The sequence below is a fragment of the Halichoeres trimaculatus genome, unplaced genomic scaffold (assembly GCF_033239565.1).
Source record: "Halichoeres trimaculatus isolate MK-OKI-2021-1 unplaced genomic scaffold, fHalTri1.1 fHalTri1_scaffold_17, whole genome shotgun sequence".
NCBI classification, from domain to species: Eukaryota; Metazoa; Chordata; class Actinopteri; order Labriformes; family Labridae; genus Halichoeres; species Halichoeres trimaculatus.
In genome coordinates, this window is record NW_027437195.1 from 18,810,235 (window position 1) to 18,830,844 (window position 20,610).

Consider the following 20,610-nt stretch of genomic DNA (forward strand, 5'->3'; position numbering starts at 1 on the left):
TTTAAAATAATGGATTGAGGATTTTATTAAATTGTGCTTTATGTGTGAGACAGGTTCAATCAAATAAAATTTGGTTCATAGTCCCCCGTTTTCATTTTCCCATTGCTCATCCATGTAGAGCACCTGTGGGTGGTCTCACTGCCTGGAAATTCAACAACCACTGTGGCCGCACTCTTTTGATCATTTTCATCCCGTAGTTTCTGAATGGTCAAAGATGGATTTCAAAAACTGCTCTGAAATATTCACAATATGAGGGAGGATAACTGGGCCACTGTCCACCCCAACACCTTAATGTGGTTTAACAGGATACATTAGCTTTTAATGGCACTTAATTGTGCAAAAAGGAAATCCATAACCACATAAGGAGAAAAGTCAAGTATTTCCAAGCTCTTTATAAGAACAATTTAGAGCAGACAAGTGCTTTTCAAACCTTGGATTGGAATCAGTCCGACAGCCTGGCCATGAGAAATCATGTTCTCATTTCTGGGGCTACAGTGCCACCATCTGGTCAAGATGAGGTCCTCATTTCACTGCCAGACACTTGCAATTGGCAATTCGAAGCCTGTATGAAAAAGAATCAATTATGATGGTTCAGACTCAGGAAATCCCATTTTGAAATAAATGATCTCATTCAAAAATAATGTCACAGTTGGTACCGTAATTGTCTAATTCGAAACTGAACTATCTAAATAAGCAGCGTGGCCCACTACAGCAGACTATAAAGTTGAATTGCCTTCGCCTATGGTATATTACTTCAGAGAAAAAGCTGGACCCAAAATACCTCCAGGTGCAGGATTAAAGAGAGAAGACAACATCCAGCCTCATTGTTACTGTTGATGGATTATTGTAGGTCCATGCCATCTTAGATAATGAGCTATAACCTGCACTTCAAGAATGGGGGGGTTGCCAAGAAGGAATGGTGATTACAATCAATTAAGACTGGTGACAAAGCACTAACAGTAACCCGGAGTATGTGTGTGTGAGCTTGTGTTTTATTCATGCATCCTCCCAAACTACCCTGTTTTGTGTAATCAACATCTGTTGTGACAGGCAACCTCCTCCTTTCTTAGAATGGCCCACTTCAGATAATGAGTGTCATACCAAACTGCAGGGCAAAGGCTGATTTTACTCCTCTTTTTAATCTTCCTCTATGGCCTCAGCTCTCACTAGCCTCTGTTCTCTCTCCTATCATTCAAGACATCCATTGTGCAAAACCTTGAAAAAGAGAGACAGACTCTCACAACATTGTCAGCGCTCAGTTTGTGGGGGTGGAAGATGAAATAAAACACAGTCTTGTCTTCTTTATTGACTGTTGCAGGATTCTTCAAAGATGGCACTTGTAAACGAAACTGAATGCCCAAACTTTACTTTTAGAATCAAATTGTTAAAACAAAACTACAAGAGTTTCTGTTTTGTAATGTCTTTTTGTTTGTGTGACTATCTTATTTAATTATTTTCAGATTTGCCATATGAATTGTTTTTTTTCCCTTTTTATACAATAATGCTTTTACGTTGTTATATTTGCAGACTATGTTTCGATAACATATGGTTTTATTGGTAAAATGTACAGAAACTTGATGTGCGGCTTGCATTGGCATGTCATTGACTGCCATGAATGGTTCAGGCGCCATCTTCTGGTAAATTTGGTCACTCCAGAAGAGTGCTAAAAATAAAACATCACATCTCTTAAGCTATTGTTTGTCACCTTTTGACTTTTGTGGTGGTCATTAGTGAGGATGTTGCAAAATAGGTATCTACTGGGTTGCTGGTATAGATGAAACCTTGGTGTATTGAATCTGCCAATGGTGCAGGTTTTATGGTGTTATTCATTACTGTGTATTAGGTTATGCAGCCAATCCAAAGTTTTTAAATAATAGGATAGGGTTGTTATGGGATTCCTTGGGTTGCAGCACAGACTATTGTTGTGATGCTGTCTAGATATGATGTTATATCTTTAATCAGCTCTACTTAATCACAACTTATTTGATAAGGATACAAAGATGGACCGATGGTTGTGTAAAATTCTACAGATATTTTATACAAGTGGGCTTATTCTACCACTGAAAATAAAAAGATAGCTCTGTGCTGAACTTGAACTCTGTTTTAACAGTCTAGGCCCTGCCTTCAATCAGATTTCTCTAAATGTGTACATAAAATGTTTTTCACAGCTAAACCTCACAGTTAAATTATTCCAATCAGATATCTTCAAGCAAAACAACAACAGAACGAGACTGCACAGAATGTTGGTGCTTTGGGCCTGATAAACTGATGCAAACAGTTTCTTGAATCGTGAGTCACTTCATAATGTTTTTTTCATGTACGTATTGGAATTTGCTGTCTGAACAACCATGCAAAAATATTTGTAAAATATTTTAAAAATCCATTAAAGTCATGTGGATGCCAAACTCTGTTCAATTTAACATAACCTGAAGTTTACTCTAGCAGCAAAGGAGCTCTTCTTTTTCAAAATCCTCTGGTATTCTTATGTTCACTCATCACAGAGTGAAGTTTAAAGAGTCAAGTGGCAGCAGCTTGAATGAGTAGTGAGAGTCTTCTACTTTTTTTCTCTTTGTGTCACTGTAGCAAAGTGTGGATATTAAAAAAGAGAAGATTCTTTCATCTAAGTTAGGTTCCCTGGTTCATCATAACTGTTGTAACAATTAAGTGAATTTATGAGAATATAAAAGGAGGCAGTGTTTAACTGAGGGCTTTGACTATAATGTAACCAGGTTTTAGGAGTTAGCAGGTTTTACTGTATGGTGAATTAAAAGAGGCTGTACTTCAGGATAATACAACATTCACAAAAATATCATTTCACACATATACATAGTAGTAGATCTGTTTAAATTTTTTGTATCAGGAAAGGCACAGGTGTGATCTACAACATAGTGACAACAATCCTATTCCCATGATGCAGAAGTAAACCAATTACACATACCAGAGCCCTAAACCAAATAAAAAAAAACAAGACTTTTAAGGAATGTAGCTGTCATCAACGAGGCATGCCCAAATGTCTGCCATGAACACGACCTAAAAGTGAATAATACTTAAAGTCTTTAGAGCAAGTATGGAGCCAGAAAGTTTGGGTGGCCTCATTAGCTGTGAAGTATAATTTCTGTATTGGAGTGTTCGTTACTTTTTCTTAATTTTGAAGAGCCCCATAAGATAAGATAAGATAAGATAAGATAAGATAAGATAAGATAAGATAAGATAAGATAAGATAAGATAAGATAAGATAAGATAAGACAACACAACACAACACAACACAACACAACACAACACAACACAACACAACACAACACAACACAATATAACATAACATAACATAATCCTTTAACTTGTCCCACAACAGTGAAAACACATACAGAATTACAGTAGCAAAAGACAGTGTATAGCACTAACAAAATTACAATGAGAATATATAAAGATAAAAATAATATAATGAGTTTCACAGAAATACAAACAAACAAATAACTTATAGAACAATTCAAATACAAGAAATATGTAAAATCAAAATACAAGAATGAAATGTGCACAGATAGATAACACAGCAAAGTAAAAACTATGAAGAGAACAATAACACAGTGGAAAGGTATTGCACATGTTAATACTGCACCAGTTTTTAAATTGCACCAGTAACACAAAGAAGTTATTGATCATTTAGAAGATAGAGGGCTTAAGCATTCACAGGAGTGAAAAGTGTTACTAGTGATTACACAGTCTGACTAGGACTAGAAGAAAAGACTTGGGTATCTCTTGGGGAGACCAGCAGGTAAGGCACCACCTCCACCGGGTCCAGAGGGCAGCCCAGGACTGAGATGGCCTTCTTCACGAGTCTGTTGAGTATCTTACTGTCAGCAGCAGAGATGCCACTGCCCCAGCAGGTTATTCCAAAGAAGATGGCTGATGCTACTACAGAGTCAAGGAAGGACTTCAGAAGAGCCCCTCCCATAGCTTTGTCCCTTCTTATAAAGAGCATTTGAATTGTTAGACCAGTCCAGTTTGTTGTTAATGTGAACACTCAAATACTTGTAAAATTTTACATTCTCAGTGTCGCTCCCTGGATATTCACTGGTATGGGAGTAGTGAGTTTGCATTCTCAGAAGCCCATCACTATCTCATTGGTCTTCCCTGTGTTGAGCTGGAGGTGATTCATTTAGCACCAAATCACAAAATCCTGGGTCATTTCTCTGTACTCCCTGTACTCCCCATGGGTGATGGGGCTAACAATGGCAGCGTTCTCAGAGAACTCTTGCAGGTGGCAGCTTTCTGTGTGGTGAGGTCTGCAGTGTAGACAGTGAACGGCAGGAATAGACTCAGAACCATCCCCTGGGGGACTCAGTGCTGTGGAAAACTGTGTCGGACTAGCACCTCTGAGTTCTTGCGCACTGTGGACAGTTGGTGAGGTAGATCAGAATCTAGGGCGTAAGGAGGTGATCTACTTCTTGAGAGTGAAGAGAAACAAAAGCTGGATGGTGTTTAAGATGCTGGAGAGATCAAAGAACATGACTCTCACAGTGGCCCCAGATGTTACCAGGTGAGAGAGGCTCTCTGAAGCAGGCAGACAAAAGCGTCATCCAGCCTGATGCAACATACAAACAACACCATTGGCAGATTTAATACACCAAGGTTTCACCTATACCAGCAACCCAGTAGAAACCTATTCTGCAAAATGGTCACTAATGGCCACCACAAAAGCCAAAAGGTGTCAATAAAAAGCTTTAGAGTTAAAGATGTACCTAATTCTCCTACAAAGTTTGTTGCACAGGATTTGAGAAGCCTTGAGCCGATTCCATCAGGACCTTCCTTGACTTGCTACTCAGTTATGTCCTCACCAGGCTGGTTGAGAGGCACAGGGAGTGGAAGGGGAGCTAAATATGAAATATGCTAAATATTATATCATAATAATAGATCTCTTTTATTTTTATAAAAATGATGACATAAACTGCAAAAATAAAAACTAAAAACTACCCATTCATCGACCATTCAAGCCACCTTTGAAAGTGTTTTTCTGCTCAATTATTTCTTAACATACTGTCAATTAACAATTACCTTAGAGACATCGCTGATCGATGACGTTATGAACAACTTTAAACACCAGAGGGCGCTTGAGAGCTATTGTATTGTCCAGTCCTCCTGTTTCCCAAACCCTACTGCATGGAAATTAGCATGGGATGCATGGGATATTATGTTTTTGATTGTTTGCAAGAGTCGGTTCAGCCAAAGGTTAAGTGTTTGACATTGCACTCAAGTTTGTTTTTCTTTTATGAAAAAAGAATACCACACAAAACGTAAACTCACATTTGCACAATGCAACTGCTTTACAAAGGAAAAAGAAACAGAGGCAGCATAATTTGACTAAAATGATATGATTAAACAGATACATCAACAAAACTTAGGAGGTGCAACATGCAATATAACAAGTAAAGAGGCGTATTCGTGTCATTCAGCCGTTCCCCTCTGTCGGTCTGTGCTTCCGTGTTTACACACCCACTGAAAAAAAGAAAACAGGACACCAGCGGCCGTTGGATGAATGTTTACCGAGCAGGCATAGAGTAGTGGTGAGGGAAGTGACAGTCACACTGGAGGCTCGGTGTATGGTGAAACGCAGGTGATTTCAGCTTCCACGGTTGCATTTTACAGCGGAATGTTCACTCGAAGGGGGCATGGGGACGTCAAGAAATCTACACAGAAAGTTTTGGACCCAAAGAAGGATGTACTGACCCGACTAAAACATCTCCGGTCACTGTTAGGTGAGTGAAATGTCACCGGGCTTTTGATGCTGCATCGCTGAGAATTAGCTAGATGAGCTAGCCTAGCTGGCAACAGCCAACGGCTAACGTCAAACAACGCGTCAGGTTAGCTGGCTGGCTGTCACTACGGTGACTAATAAAAGCTTGCGGACAGGTAACAATGATTTTCACAATGGTAAATAAAATTCCCCTTGCAATTTAAAGTGTTGGATCCTTTCCATTCGTTTCCCCGCCGCATCCCAATACCCCTTTAAAAGACAAGTTAGACTGTTAAAGGCATGAATGCTAGCAAATATGAGCTAGCTCCATTCGAGGCTAACTCGTTAGCCGATGCTAACTGATGCTGCCTGGTGAGTACATGAGCCACCGAGAAGCAGATGGATGCTTTATCATTCATTTGTCATCCAGTCCTGTGTCAACCAGGCTCTTCTGAAGTAAATAGTTTTGCCAGTTCACTAAACCATCAACGCGTGGGAAAACATGAGTAACTGTTTATTTACTTTAAGTTAAAGTGACCCTTTCATCTAGCTTGTAGCCTGGCTCAGCAGCAAGCAAGCTTCTGAAACTTACTCCGAAATACATCATTAAAAAACACCGAAAATGTAAGCGTATTACGGTAACGGAGCCTTGTGTTATGTAAGATACATTAAGTTTGAAAGGGAAGGGCAGTTTTTTATGACAGTTATAAATGTGTTGTGTTGCTGTTGTTTCAACTCTTTCTTCATTTAGTGATAATGAATGAAATTAACCTACTGCAGTGAAATAAATTTATCAGTAGGGCATTATGTGATGTGCAGTTCTAGTGTTATAGCTAAACTGACTGCTTTTCTTGTGTTGCCCTGTGGGTTCGTTTCTGTTAATGATAAACACCGAGGTTGTTTTCTCTACGGTTCATTAAATTTTATTAAAGTTAAAATATTTTGAAATATATATTTATTCTATGTTAAAAAAAGGGCGTTTATCACAAATTAGAATGATTCCAAGGTCTCACAGAGGTCTTGCACTGGTTCACTGGTTAACATTTAACTTAATAGGACTTGGAGTCTGTGAAAGCAGTCCCTTGGGACAAAGTTCCTGCAGTATGTTTAAGGTTGAACCATTAGTTACTGGGATGGTTATTATTTATTTATTTTTGAAGTAGGGTTGTAAACATTTTTGTCAATAAGTATGGCTGTGGCTAGTATGGCTGTGGCTAACATGGCTGTGGACACCAGTCACTTCACTTGCTTTTTGACATACTGGCTTGTAAACATGGAAGCGTAGAAGGCAAGCTATCAACCACTGCAAGCAGAGTCACCTCCACCATTTAATTTAGCTAGTTTTTAAGAAACTCTCAGCTCAACAGCTCAATTTTCTATCCATAGACAGTGTAAGGTGTGCTTTTTTTGTTCTTCTTATCTAATTATTTTGGTTACAGGTCCCAAAAGGCCTATCTTTTGGTCAACTGAAGTTAGGTTGAGTTAGCATGTCCAATATGGCAGCTGCCAATTTCAAACTTCAAAACTCAGCCTTGGAAACAAAGAGGTGATGTCACAGAGACGAAGTCCTTGTTTTGTACACTCTATAACTGCAGCACAAATTGTGTCAGGGGAGGAGATTACAGATAAATACAAGGTACTGTACCTGCTTTTAAAACTGGTTTGGGGTTTGTTTGGTTGTATTTTGGTCTATTATGAAGCCCACTGCCCCCAACAGCTGAACAGTGTGTTGTAAGTGAGGGGACAAGTATAAGTCGTGTCCAAAAATGGTGCAAAAAGAAAACGGCAAATGGTGCAGAAACAAAAAAGCAACGTAGAGATGTTCCCAAATGCTCCAGATTGAGCATGAATGTACTTCAACATCAGAATTTAGGTTGGATTTTCTTAAAAGTTGTCATATTTGAGCTGACCCTTTCTGCATCTGTGGATTGTCTAGCTCCTCTGGTCTATTTCCCAACAAAGCAGCAGCGTTGACCAGCAGCCCCTGTGACTAATTACTATTGACTTGCATCTCACACAACCCCACATAAAAAAAACAAATAAAAAATAAATACATAACTAAAACGGAAGCATGTTTTTGCTTGTACCACTTTAATATTAGAGTGTTTGCTGTTTTATTGATTTCTCACTAAGTGGTACTGCTGCAACATTGAGTATCAGGTTTAAACTTTCCAAAGCTCCAGGAAACTGTTGAATTTGGTCAGACCTTTTTTTATCTTAAACAGCACAACTTCAATGTCAAGAGTAGTTCAGCCAAAGTGGAGGTCAATACACAGCTCTACGTGTCCTATCTGTTTTTCTTTCCCTCATGTGCAGCTAGAGATAAGAGCGTTCTGTTTTTCCAGCAGCTGATAGTAGGACCTACATGTTGACGTCCCCCAACCAGCCTGATTTCAGCATGCTTTCAGCCAAGGAAGGATTTCCTCCTGGTGATGCTAGTTCCTGTGTGGACAGGAAAAAGTGATGAGAGACAGGTGCTGTGGTGATCAGGACAGGGACTGCAGGGAATATTGTGGACCCTCTTTTTACTTTTGTCAGCATCTTGAATGTTTGTAAACCAGTCCATTTCATCGGACTTACAGGAAGCAGTTATCGCTGATCCCACAAAATAACCCAATACACACTCCTCAAATATAAGGAGTAATAGGTTATTTGTCACAGTAAAAATTAACAAGTGCTCATTAGGGCTGTGTTGTTTGCTGTCTTCTCGTGTAGTGATTTACGTTCTCTTTAACTCTGAAAAGCTACTCTGAATTCATTTAACCCTAAAAAGAAAATGTTAAGAATTTTCAAAATATTCTTGAAAACTGGAACTTTTGTCAAAAACCTGTGTAAACTCACTTGTCATTAGCTTTTTTAAAAGTTGCTGCCAAAAAGTTTGCAACCTTAATCTCACTGTCTCTGTATGTTTGCTACATGAGAACCGGCAAAGTATAAAACCAGCTTGTTGAATGTACAGGGTGTCTGAGGGGTCTTAAAAAGTATTAAAAGTTGATCAATCAATTTTGGGAAAATTAAGGGCCTTAAAAAGTATTAAAAAGTCTTAATTGTGGTTTTATGAAGTATTAAGTTTTATTGGTGTTCAAGCTTTGACCCAAAAAATATCCATAAACATTTATTTTCCTCCTTGCAACTGTCCCCTGATTGAGATGTTAAACATTCAGCCGATAAAGTTCTAGAATTGAATAGAATAGAAAAGAATAGAGTTACTTTATTGATCCCAAACTGGAAAAATGTTGTGTTAACAGCAGAAATCGATGGAGTCAGTATAAAAATACAAAAATATAAAAGAATAAAATAACGAACAAACCATAAAGACTCTAGTTACAATAAAATACAACAATAAGGACTGTGAGCGGTATAAACACCACGGCTATAAATTAACGTCATTTCTAGTTTCATAAAGAGAAATAAAATACAACATTAAAGCAAATCACACTATCTTTGGCACATGTCCTAAATTTTAAAAATGATTAAATAATTTCTCTTTTTCTTCAGCAAGTTGGCCTCGAATAACTGCTGTTTCTTGTTGTGGGAGTGTCGATAAACCTGCCTTTAGTTTCATTTGTTCTTTCAAGCTTTAATCCTCCTTAGCTTCCATCATTTCTGTAAAAATGTAAACTAATTGTTAAAAGTGGATGCCAACAACAACTGTAAGTTGCAATAAAGTCTTAAAACTTTTTTAAAGGTTTTTGAAAAAGTCTTAAAAAGGTATTGAAATCAACACCAGGATTTTAGCATATACCTTGATGTAGTAGTCGTAGTACTGCTGATATTGGAGTTGAAAGGACTGTGGTCTGGGCTATTTTCAGACTGGCCCAGTATTGGTTTTCTGCTCACTGAGCAGATCTGTGGGATAGAGTGTGAAAGCTGCTGCATGTTAATTTGCTGGTCATGCCTGGCTGGATTTGGCTAGGTTGTTAATTACAGGAGCCCAGCAAACCACCTGATCACTTCTCTCGGTGGAGGCACACACAGCGATCCCTCTGTTTCAGGCAGCATTGTTCACTGTTGTGTATAACCGAGGATACTTATACAAAAATAAGTCTAAAGTTAAAAGCAAAATGCTAGATAGGCAGAAAATATCTCAGAATAAAGTGGCAGGAGGTTTCTCTGGGGGCATACCTGTTGGGTGGTTTATTCACTCCGTTGAGAAAGTGTTAGGCTACTTTAGATGAGTTAGTCCTGCTTGGACAAAAAGAGATTTGGTGTCGAGCTCAAGTTTGTCTTGCCGTAATAAGAGCTTAAGCCTACTGTCTGGAGGGAAAATAATATCAAAATCATCTGAACAGAACAAGCTACACCTGAAGCAGGTGTTGTTAGCCTCCTTTCTGTTCTCCTTGACTTGTATCACCAAGCTATCTCTAAATCTGATGGTGACCTGAAGGACAAACAGCTAACATGTGCAGCTGTTGATTATGATCACAGTGAGATGTGCATGTGGCAGTAGTATTTGAGTTTTCACAGCAGCTAAATAGGATACTTTTCTTAAGGAAGCTCAACATTTTCATCTTCAGAAGAAATGAAATATAGTGTCATTACAGTAACTTTACTCCAAGTGCTCCAAGTGCTGCTGGAGTCAGGGTCAACTGAAAGCGCTGCTGTTACAAGAGGAAAGCACAAGGTGAAGCACCAAAGGAAACAATGAGCTCCAAAGTGGAAGGGCTCTTGAGAGGGTCTTCTGTGTGGCTAAAGTAAAGGCTGAGATCACTCGACTTCTGATTCTCCTCCTTTGTGAAACACTCAGCTTAGACTTATGAATAACTTGTGGCTCTTATCGTCTTTTATCCCACACTATGCAGGCATGGTATCTGCGCTAAAGTGAAGTGCAGATTAACTTCCATACTAAGCAATCATAAATGGGTTTATTAGCTTCTCATGGTCTTTGGGCTTTCTGTTTTCTAGTTTCCTTTACTGGCTATCACACACTGAAGGTGATTGATGCTGAGTCTGTGATTGTTGTGGTGAAGATTAAAGACCATGAGTTTATTGAATCCCTGAGTTAGGCATCGTTATCATTTTACATTTACGTGCAGTTTTCTGTACCACAGAGAAAAATACTAGTCTGTATATAAATTAAAGACTAATGATGCCTTTTGAAAGTTATTGAATAATAATTTGATTATTATAATAATTTTTAAATCTACCAGAAAAAAAGGAATAATCTGATTAAAATAGAAAACTTTAAAAGTACTATAATTTTTAAACATATGTCAGGGACACTGTTAATACTTTTTCTGAAGGCTGAGCTTGGCCTGTCAAGATAATCAATAAATCTATTAACTGAGCGATAAATAAAAATGTCCTCAGTAAGTTTGCCAGCCTCGATAAACTGACAGTGCATGCATGTTTGTTTTCCTCCTCTCTTTCGACCAAAGAGGCTGAATGAGAAGATGGCTCACTACGTCTATCTTTCCTAACATCGGGGTGCATAAGTTCTATAGCAGATTTAGCGGATTTATAGCGGAGTAAGCATCTGACAAAAGTGTGACCTTTGGCATCTTTTGTGACGGGGCTGCTCGCGCGTACACACGGAGAGAGCTGAAGCGAGCGTACTGAGGGGTAAGGAGGAAACACACGCTAATAAGAGTGATGGCACGAAAGATAGGGTTCTTAAGCCGACTGCCACAGTCCCAGTGTGGGAATATTTTGGTTTTTTATCAGAATGAACAAAGTGTGAGCTCATGAACACCAACGAGCTGAAATGTCGCATTTGTTTGAAAATAGTGGCGACAAAGAAGAAGAAGGCGAGGTGCAGCGGAGCCTTGTTGTTTGACAATCCGCTCTTACTGAGGCTTTTGGTCGGCAAAGTAAATAGAAATAAAAGCACCAAATGGTGGGCGCTCAAAGACAGCTACATTGCCAAAGAAATGCAGCCCTTCAATACGGTTGCCAGAAAAGCCAGAAATGTTGAAAATGTTGAAAATGTTTGACAGACAGTACGGATTGACTGGGAAAAAGTACATGTTACAAACAATTCAGGAACTGTATATACTCCCTTTTATTTAGGCCTTAGTTTTGATTGTTGTTATCTTTTTATTTGAGTTTTGTTTTTTCTTGAGAGACAGGGTCTGTTTTATTGTTTTTGATTAGTATTAATTATTTTCATTGACATGTATTTTTTCTCAAAGAGAGTTCTTTTCATTTTCATTGTATTTTTTTCTCTTTCTTGTTTGTTCAATTTATTATATTTTTTGTTTAATTTATTTTATTTAAAAGATCCTGACCTTTTAATTACAGTTAAATACTCTTAAGAAATTAAAGTTTCTTGCTTTTGATATGGTCTACTTTATTATCCCATTTATGATAATTACATCAATGAAAAAATGAAAAAAAAAGTAATATTGACAATAATATTGTTTATCGGCAATAATATTTTGTAAAATTATCGTCGAGCAAAATTTGCTATTGTGACAGGCCTAGCTGAGCATAATCATAGGAATAGGAAGGTCTTTACAGTTGCTTATTATGATCGGGCTGCCATTATCTGCCTGAAATCTACTGTTTTAGCATTTACCCAGGTACATGCTGTGACTTCTAGAACTTTAACAGGGAATTCTGAGTTGAAGAGTTCAAACAAGTTAGGCAGAGAATACAGGAACTATGTCCAACCTATTATGGGACACAAAATATCTTATTTCTACTTTTGAGATGCATTGTTTGTGCCTTTCCTTTCACTGGTGGCAGCATAATGGCAGAAAAAAATACCCCATTTTGCCTTTCCCAATAGAAATGCAAACTTTGTCAAAAAAACAAAATCTTCATCAACTTTATTAGAGCTTTGTTCTTGATCAATCAGAAACTTTCATAAACAAACTGATTGCATACTACTAAATAAAATATTTAAAAATATGACATAAATAAAATGTTTATAAATATTCACACTTGATAGGCAAAAAATGAAGACTGCATCTTGTGTTTTCTGTTTTGAGTTTGTTGCTTGGCTGTCCGAGGGTTTGAGAGCTTCCACATTTTAAATACTGTCTGATATAAATCACATGATGTGGAATGAAAGGCTTTTTTCTTTCAGCTCCTCACCTGATACAGAGCCAGAGATAGGAAACACTGGTGCTCTGTGTTCTGCTGGGGATGATATCTGTGTAATTTAACACAGCAAGTGAAAAACCAGTTTGTCCAGTTCAACTGTTTACCTGTCCTGCTTGTGTAATAGCCAGCACAGGCCCAGGTAATACAGTTAACAGTCACACCACCACTTTTCTCCACTTTATTTAATCAAAAGCTGATCTCAAAGTGGATATTTCATGTTTCCTTTTTGTATACCCAATCCTCGGCTAATCTGCTGTGGATTTCCAGGTTTTAAGCCCTGGGAAATAAATACTTAGCTTTAGCCTGCAGTTGAAGCACACTTGTTAAGCGCTGGCTGGCAACATTTCTGTGTTTAGTTATAATTGAAAAAAACTTTGTTTTTGACAGCACTTTTTGCCTGAATATGCTCTCCTCTTTGAACCACTTAATTATCAAATTTACAGATGGCCATTAATAAGATCTCATTAATACCAGTGCTTTAATCAATTCTGCTTATCTGATTCTTAATCGATTCCTGTATCAAATCCTCCTGTTAATTTTCTATGAAAAAAGAAGGCTGTACAGGTTTTCTGTGTCCACAACACATTATTGAGTTTATAAGTAAATAAACATGACATGACACCTCAGTATTTAATGCTGTGTGACGATAAATGTTTTAACATTTTGGAGGTGTCACCACCCTTGCATGATATTATAGTGTTGCACAAATTACAATTTGTGTTGTTGGCGTCTTTTTTGGAAAAGTCAATTCAAGCTTTCAATAGTTTCAACTCTCAGTTGTCTTGTGAATTCTGCTGCTGACTGACGAGTGTGATTGACATGTGGCAGTCACATGGTGTCGTCATAAGGTCTTGCTGCTCCAGTGTAATACAAAGAATTGAAGGGAATCGTTGAGCATAAAGGCTAATGATGTTGGCAGATCAAACCACTTCTCATCTTATCAGGAACTGATAATCGATACCCACTCCTAATCAAATTGACTTGGAAAAGTAGTCAGATTTTTCAGATTGTAATTCAAATGTCAAAACAGAAGTTGTGTTGTTGTTTTTTTCAGTGCAAGGGAGCTGTTTTTTTTTCTTTGGGATGTCACCCATCTGTTCCTGATACAGTAAAATAAAGCCTGTTCATTGGATGCAATCACAATGGATATGATGCATGCTTTGAGCTTCCCTTCTAACAGCTGTAGGTGGCTGTCAGTCACATGAGCTGAGCTGAGTCTCCGATTGGACAATTAGACGATGCTAATATCTTCTGAACTGCTGCATGAGAAAAAAAAATCACATCATACTTTGCCTTCATATTTTGATTTATATTATTAGCCCTGTCACGATAACAAATTTCGCTAGAAGATAATTTTCCAAAATATTATTGCCGATAAACAATATTATTGTCAATATTATTTTGATTTTTTTTTCCATTTTTTCATTGATGTAATTATGATAAGTGGGATAAAAAAGTTAGTACACCATATCAAAAGCAAGAAACTTTAATTTCTTAAGAGTATTTAACTGTAATTAAAAGGTCAGGATCTTTTAAATAAAATAAATTTAACAAACAAAAAATATAATAAATTTAACAAACAAGAAAGAGAAAAAAATTACAATGAAAATGAAATGGACTCTCTTTTAGAAAAAAATACATGTCAATGAAAATAATAAATACTAATCAAAAACAATAAAACATAGACCCTGTCTTTAAAGAAAAAACAAAACTCAAAAAAACCCCAAAAATAATAAAAACTATAGCCTAAATAGAAGGGAGTTTATACAGTTCCTGAATTGTTTGTAACATGTACTTTTTCCCAGTCAATCCGTACTGTCTATCAAACATTTTTAACATTTCTGCCTTTCAACCGTATTGAAGGGCTGCATTTCTTTGGCAATGTAGCTGTTTTGAGCACCCACCATTTGGTGCTTTTATTTCTATTTACTTTGCAGACCAAAAGCCTCAGTAAGAGCGGATTGTCAAAGAACAAGGCCCCGCTGCACCTCCCTCTTCTTCTTCGTCGCCACTATTTTCAAACAAATGCGACATATCAGCTTGTTGGTGTTCATGAGCTCACACTTTGTTCATTCTGATAAAAAAACAAAATGTTCCCACACTGGGACTGTGGCAGGCGGCTTAAGAACCGTATCTTTCGTGCCAAAACTCATATTAGCGTGTGTTTCCTCCTTACCCCTCAGGACGCTCGCTTCAGCTCTCTCCGTGTGCACGCGCGAGCAGCCCCGTCGCAAAAGATGCCAAAGATTGCATTTTTGACAGATGCTCACTCCGCTATTAATCTGCTAAATCTGCTATAGAACCTATGCACCCCTATGTTAGGAAAGATAGACGTAGTGAGCCATCTTCTCATTCAGCGTCTTTGGTGGAAAGAGAGGAGGAAAACAAACATGCATGCACGTGCCAGTTTATCGAGGCTGGCAAACTTACCGAGGACGTTTTTGTTTATCGTTTGGTTGATCGATTTATTGATTATCGTGACAGGCCTAATTATTATGCATTAATCAGAAAGATATATACTTGAAAATGGAGAGGAAATACATCAGACACATACAATTACAACTGCTAAAGTTTGCCTGTACTCAGTTGTTGTGTGTAGAGAGAGACTTCAGTGCAGTGACATCAGTTCAAAGCATGTTAAAACAGTTTTATTTGCCTTTTTCTTTGGATACGACCTGAACTCCATATAAAGGAAGGCAGTTTTGTATTTTTTAGGATGGGAGACATGTCACAATGGCAATGATAGACTTTAGGGACCCCACAGTGGAGAGAGGAAGAGTGAAAGTTGCCGGTTTAACAGCTCGACAGTGTGTTAAGCTGCTGAGATAAGCCACTCTCTCATGTGTGAGCTCAGCCTGGGTTAAGGTCAGGTCTGCCAGTTCTGCCATGACTCTTTCACACTGTGCTCTTCACAGACCCATAGGCCCCAATCTGTTACACAGCGAGACACTGACTGCCAGTTGAGAGGCATTCATGCAACATTTGGCACAGTGGCATCCTAATGAAATTATGTGCATGATGATGTTATGATGCAGGAAAAGTCTCACCATGCTTACATATCTTTGATTTGTTTAGTGCTGCTGATAGCTGTGTTAAAAATCATCAGCTTCACAGTGATCATTCAAAGACATCAGAAGCCTGTTGCCAGTACTGCCTGTTCTGTCAACTCAGAGCTGCATGCTTTGCTCCTCTGCTAGAGTGTGGAAGTATGTTAATCATCCTCTTAATGCATTGCTCATGGAGGATGATGCATGGCAGGGCCTGGTCAGTTTTTCATGCTTTCTTCAGATCCACATACTGCCAACTTAGACTGATGTTATTCCACAGTTTATCTGAACATCATAAGCTCTTAACTAAACTAGCCCTGAGAAGATAAAGCCACACTAATACAGAAAAAAAAGACTGATAAAGAATGAAATGGCCCCATTTGACCTCCTGATACAGAACATCAATTTGGCTTCGAGAGTTCTCGGTCATAAATGACTTCCCCAGATCACAGGAGCTTTATGTCCTCAGAGCTTGTTCTACCTGCTACGTGTTACACAGTAATACTGCTGAGTGCTGATGGCATCATGTGACAGACCTGCCCTCCCCAGACCATTTCCATAAATTCATGATTGATTTTTTTTCTGGCACTGTGGTCAAATATTAACAGCATCATCTATCTGAGTTTTTTTCATGTCATGTCATTTCTTAGCTTCTTAGTAAATTAGGAACAGAGACACGAAGAAAAAAGGTGGAGTAAGTTTGTGCTGTTTCCTTTCTCTGAAATCAACAGGGATTGATATGATTTTAATCATTAACAGAACATTGTCTTATATTAAAGTCTCTTGTAATTTCTGTGTTATTTGAAATGTTAAAAGAATGAATCTGTCATTCTTATTCCAGTATGATAAAAATGCAAATTGAGAACAGCTTTCTGATTTTTAAAATGATTATATTTGTGTACTCTTTTCAAAAATTCTCGTTTGGATTCTGTTCACCATCATCTCATAAGAGTACCGTCACATATATGGTGCATCCAGCAGCTGCCACATTAGCTAACACCCCTGTGTCTCTTCCACTATGTAACAGTGCCCTCTAGGCATCCCTTTGCTGGGGCCCTTAAAGAGTCCTCTGTGTCTGATTTGAATGTACTGCCAGAAAACGTATCAGTCTCTTCTCTCTTCTTCTTCTTACTGGCAAGGAGCAAGTGCACCTGCAACATTAGCCAGCTTAGTCTAATGCAAATGAGTGTGGGTCTGATCAAAGGCCTGATTTGACTGTTTTTCGTATGAGATGGCATATTAAAGACCCAGCCTCAGGGGATATAAATGCATACTTTGTATGTTCCCTTAAAGTTAAACATGGTTCAGCACAAGCTTTAAACATTGATCGTGAGGTCTCACAGGACGTGTTGTGTGCTGATTGAGTTCAAACAGGGAGCTGTGTGCAGAATAACCTGAAGTTTGGTTTGAATGTGTAAATACACCATATGCTTGAACTTGTTGACCTTCACCCATTGGCTAACAACCCCTATGTGCACACGGCTGTGTGCTCTCTTTTGCAGGGCAAACGAACTTAAACACCAGTTCATTAGAATGGCAAGCAACAGAAAAGCTTCAACATGAATTAGGTGGAGCTAGGCCTGTCACAATAATCAATAAATCTATTAACCGAACGATAAAAAAAATGTCCTCGGTAAGTTTGCCAGCCTCGATAAACTGATTCATGCATGCATGTTTGTTTTCCTTCTCTCTTTTGACCAAAGAGGCTGAATGAGAAGATGGCTCACTACGTCTATCTTTCCTAACATCGGGGTGCATAGGTTCTATAGCGGATTCAGCAGATTTATAGCTGAGTGAGCATCTGTCAAAAATGCGATCTTTGGGGTGAAGACGGGGCTGCTCGCGCTTACACACGGAGAGAGCTGAAGCGAGCGTCCTGAGGGGTAAGGAGGAAACACGCGCTAATAAGAGTGATGGCACGAAAGATACGGTTCTTAAGCCGCCTGCCACAGTCCCAGTGTGGGAATATTTTGTTTTTTATCAGAATGAACAAAGTGTGAGCTCATGAACACCAACGAGCTGATATGTCGCATTTGTTTGAAAATAGTGGCGACGAAGAAGAGGGGGAGGTGCAGCGGAGCCTTGTTCTTTGACAGTCCGCTCTTATTGAGGCTTTTGGTCTGCAAAGTAAATAGAAATAAAAGCGCCCAATGGTGGGCGCTCAAAGACAGCTACATTGCCAAAGAAATGCAGCCCTTCAATATGGTTGAAAGCCAGAATTGTTAAAAATGTTTGACAGACAGTACGGATTGACTGGGAAAAAGTACATGTTACAAACAATTCAGGAACTGTATAAACTCCCTTTTATTTAGGCTATAGTTTTTATTGTTGGTTTTTTTTGGGGAGTTTCATTTTTTCTTTAGAGACAGGGTCTATCTTTTATTGTTTTCTGATTAGTACCAATTAATTTCATTGACATGTATTTTTTTCTAAAAGAGAGTCCATTTCATTTTCATTGTATTTTTTTTCTCTTGTTTGTTAAATTTATTATATTTTTTGTTTAATTTATTTTATTTAAAAGATCCTGACCTTTTAATTACAGTTAAATACTCGTTTCTTGCTTTTGATATGGTGTACTCACTTTATTATCCCTTTTATCATAATTACATCAATGAAAAAATGGAAAAAAAGTAATCAAAATAATATCGACAATAATATTCTTTATCGGCAATAATATTTTGGAAAATTATCGTCTAGCAAAATTTGTTATCGAGACAGGCCTAGGTGGAGCTTACAATACTTCTGCTTCTCCCTTCAGATGGGTGGTTTTGTTCTCTCTGTCATTACCTTATGTAAAAGTGTTATGTATCAAGGGCATGTGGTAGCATTATATAATAGTGTGTGGAGCTCAATAGTTTCTTTGACCTGTTCACCCCTGGCACTAGAAACTACAAATCAGCTCTCAACAATGTCAGGGAATATGAATTGTCAGAGTGTTGTCTGTTCACCCAGAGATTAGGAAATAAGAGCCAATCTTTAACCAACATGTGTTGGATATTTTCTGTTGAGTTCTTGAGGATCTGATGGTGAGTTTATAAAATCTGCCATCATGTCAAAGAGTTTTTTGCCCTTTTAGCACATAGCTCTGGCTGCACATTATTATTTTCCAGTCACATGAGGTTTGAACTTCTGCCCCTTACCAACAGTTACCAGGAAACATATAACAATAGAGAATTGTATCATCAAACCCAAACCTGTCAGGGTCTGTCTGTTTGGCCTCGACTTTTTATTTCTGCAAGTGAATGTCGTTGGTCTAAGTTTTTAAGTTGTTGCTGTCAGCATTTTTTTTGTCAGGGAAAACGAGGCTGATTGTTTACAGTGGTTTGTTCAGGTTAATATACTCGTGACATAACACACTGTGTGCACTTGACTCCTCTCGGAGAACCCCACACACTACAGGATTTCTAGTCGCAAACATTAAACGTGTTCATTATTATCTTCGATATCTCAATCGGAGGCCTGCCCAGCGGCTCCGACCTGACAAAATCTGTCTAAACACACCTCACACCACAGGAAAATCACACACAATGTCATTTGCAAACATAAGTCAGCCCTTTGCTGGCTCTATTTTTTAGTCCAGGAGAGGTAAAGCTATCAGCCCATTCATCCCCAGTCACCAGTGTTTGGCGCAAGGTTTTCTCAACAGCCTTATGTGATCACTGCTCTCTGCAGCTGCTGTTCACCTGCCTCAGTTTTCCTATCTATAGCGTGAAGGTCTTGTAGAAGACATGGTGTCAGTTAAAGGACACAGTTATCTTGTCATGCTCAGAGAGTTTAGTGTCATCCCTTGGATGTTTTCGACCAGAAGATCAGGTTCAGTCTCTTTTGTGCTGTCACCTGAGGAGCTTAAGTAGGCCACTGGAGGGTCTAGCTGGATATCAGGGTTAGTTTTGCTGTCAAGCATTGTGCATCTGCATCCTCTTGACTAAACCTTAACTAAAAGACATTTCTTTTCTATACAGAAGAAAATGAGCAGAAGCCCTGTGGTTGGTCTGCTGAGCATTGCCAAATTTAATCTCATCTGATGTCCTGTTTCTATCCTTACTCATCGTAATTTCAATAATATGATTTACAGCAACATGTATCATCAAAATCTGTGAAAAAGCAAAAAGAAAATGTAGCGAGATCTGAAACAGGCGAACTGACGATCATAGACACCACTTTGCCTTCATGGGTATGGGACATAGTTTATCCAACCAGAGGAGAAACCACTCAAAGCAGATCAATCTTTGTCTTTACATTTCGCCTACTTTTGTCTGAGTTGTACTACTTGAAGCCTTATCACTGTCTTGTCAAGTTTTTCAAGAAGGTCGATGGAGCTGATCTGAGACTCTTGCTTCCTGTCAGAACTCCTCCTTTATTCCCACCAGAGCTCCGCTATCCTACACGCTCTGCAGGTCAGTTTGGGAGGAATAAGCAGATGGAGAGCAGTGAGTCTGAGGAGTGGAGTGCATAAAAATGATAATCCTGTGAGAAGAATGAGCAGTATTAAAAAAAAATAAAATTGAGCCACCTCCTTCAAGTCTTTGTGCACCCAAAAGTATTCAATTTAGAGTTGCATGATCATTATACATACATCCTCTCTTTACTCTCTCCATCTTTTAGTTGTCACAGGTACACCTCTTGCACAATTATCAGTGTAAATTCAAAATTTCTTATGGTAAGAAAGACATGTTCAAGTTTTGATTAAAGAATACAAGCAAAAAATACTCAATTGTGGCAGCCGATTTAACAGGGCTAATAAAAGTACATGGTGCCTAACAAACATATTCTGATATCTTCCCA

General features: G+C 38.4%; 1 protein-coding gene across 7 annotated transcripts in view; it reads left to right on the top strand.

The window, feature by feature from the left end:
* The first annotated feature begins 5,463 nt into the window (after window positions 1-5,463).
* Window positions 5,464-20,610, top strand: part of ralgapa2 (Ral GTPase activating protein catalytic subunit alpha 2) — a 95,610-nt gene continuing 80,463 nt past the window's right edge. For all 7 annotated transcript variants that reach the window (XR_012599764.1, XR_012599767.1, XR_012599766.1 and 4 more), the window contains exon 1: window positions 5,464-5,753. Coding sequence is in view for 3 of the 7 variants with exons in the window: in XM_074691361.1 (XP_074547462.1) it covers window positions 5,648-5,753 (106 nt within the window). In the remaining 4 variants the exon portion in view is untranslated. The remainder of the gene's footprint in view (window positions 5,754-20,610) is intronic.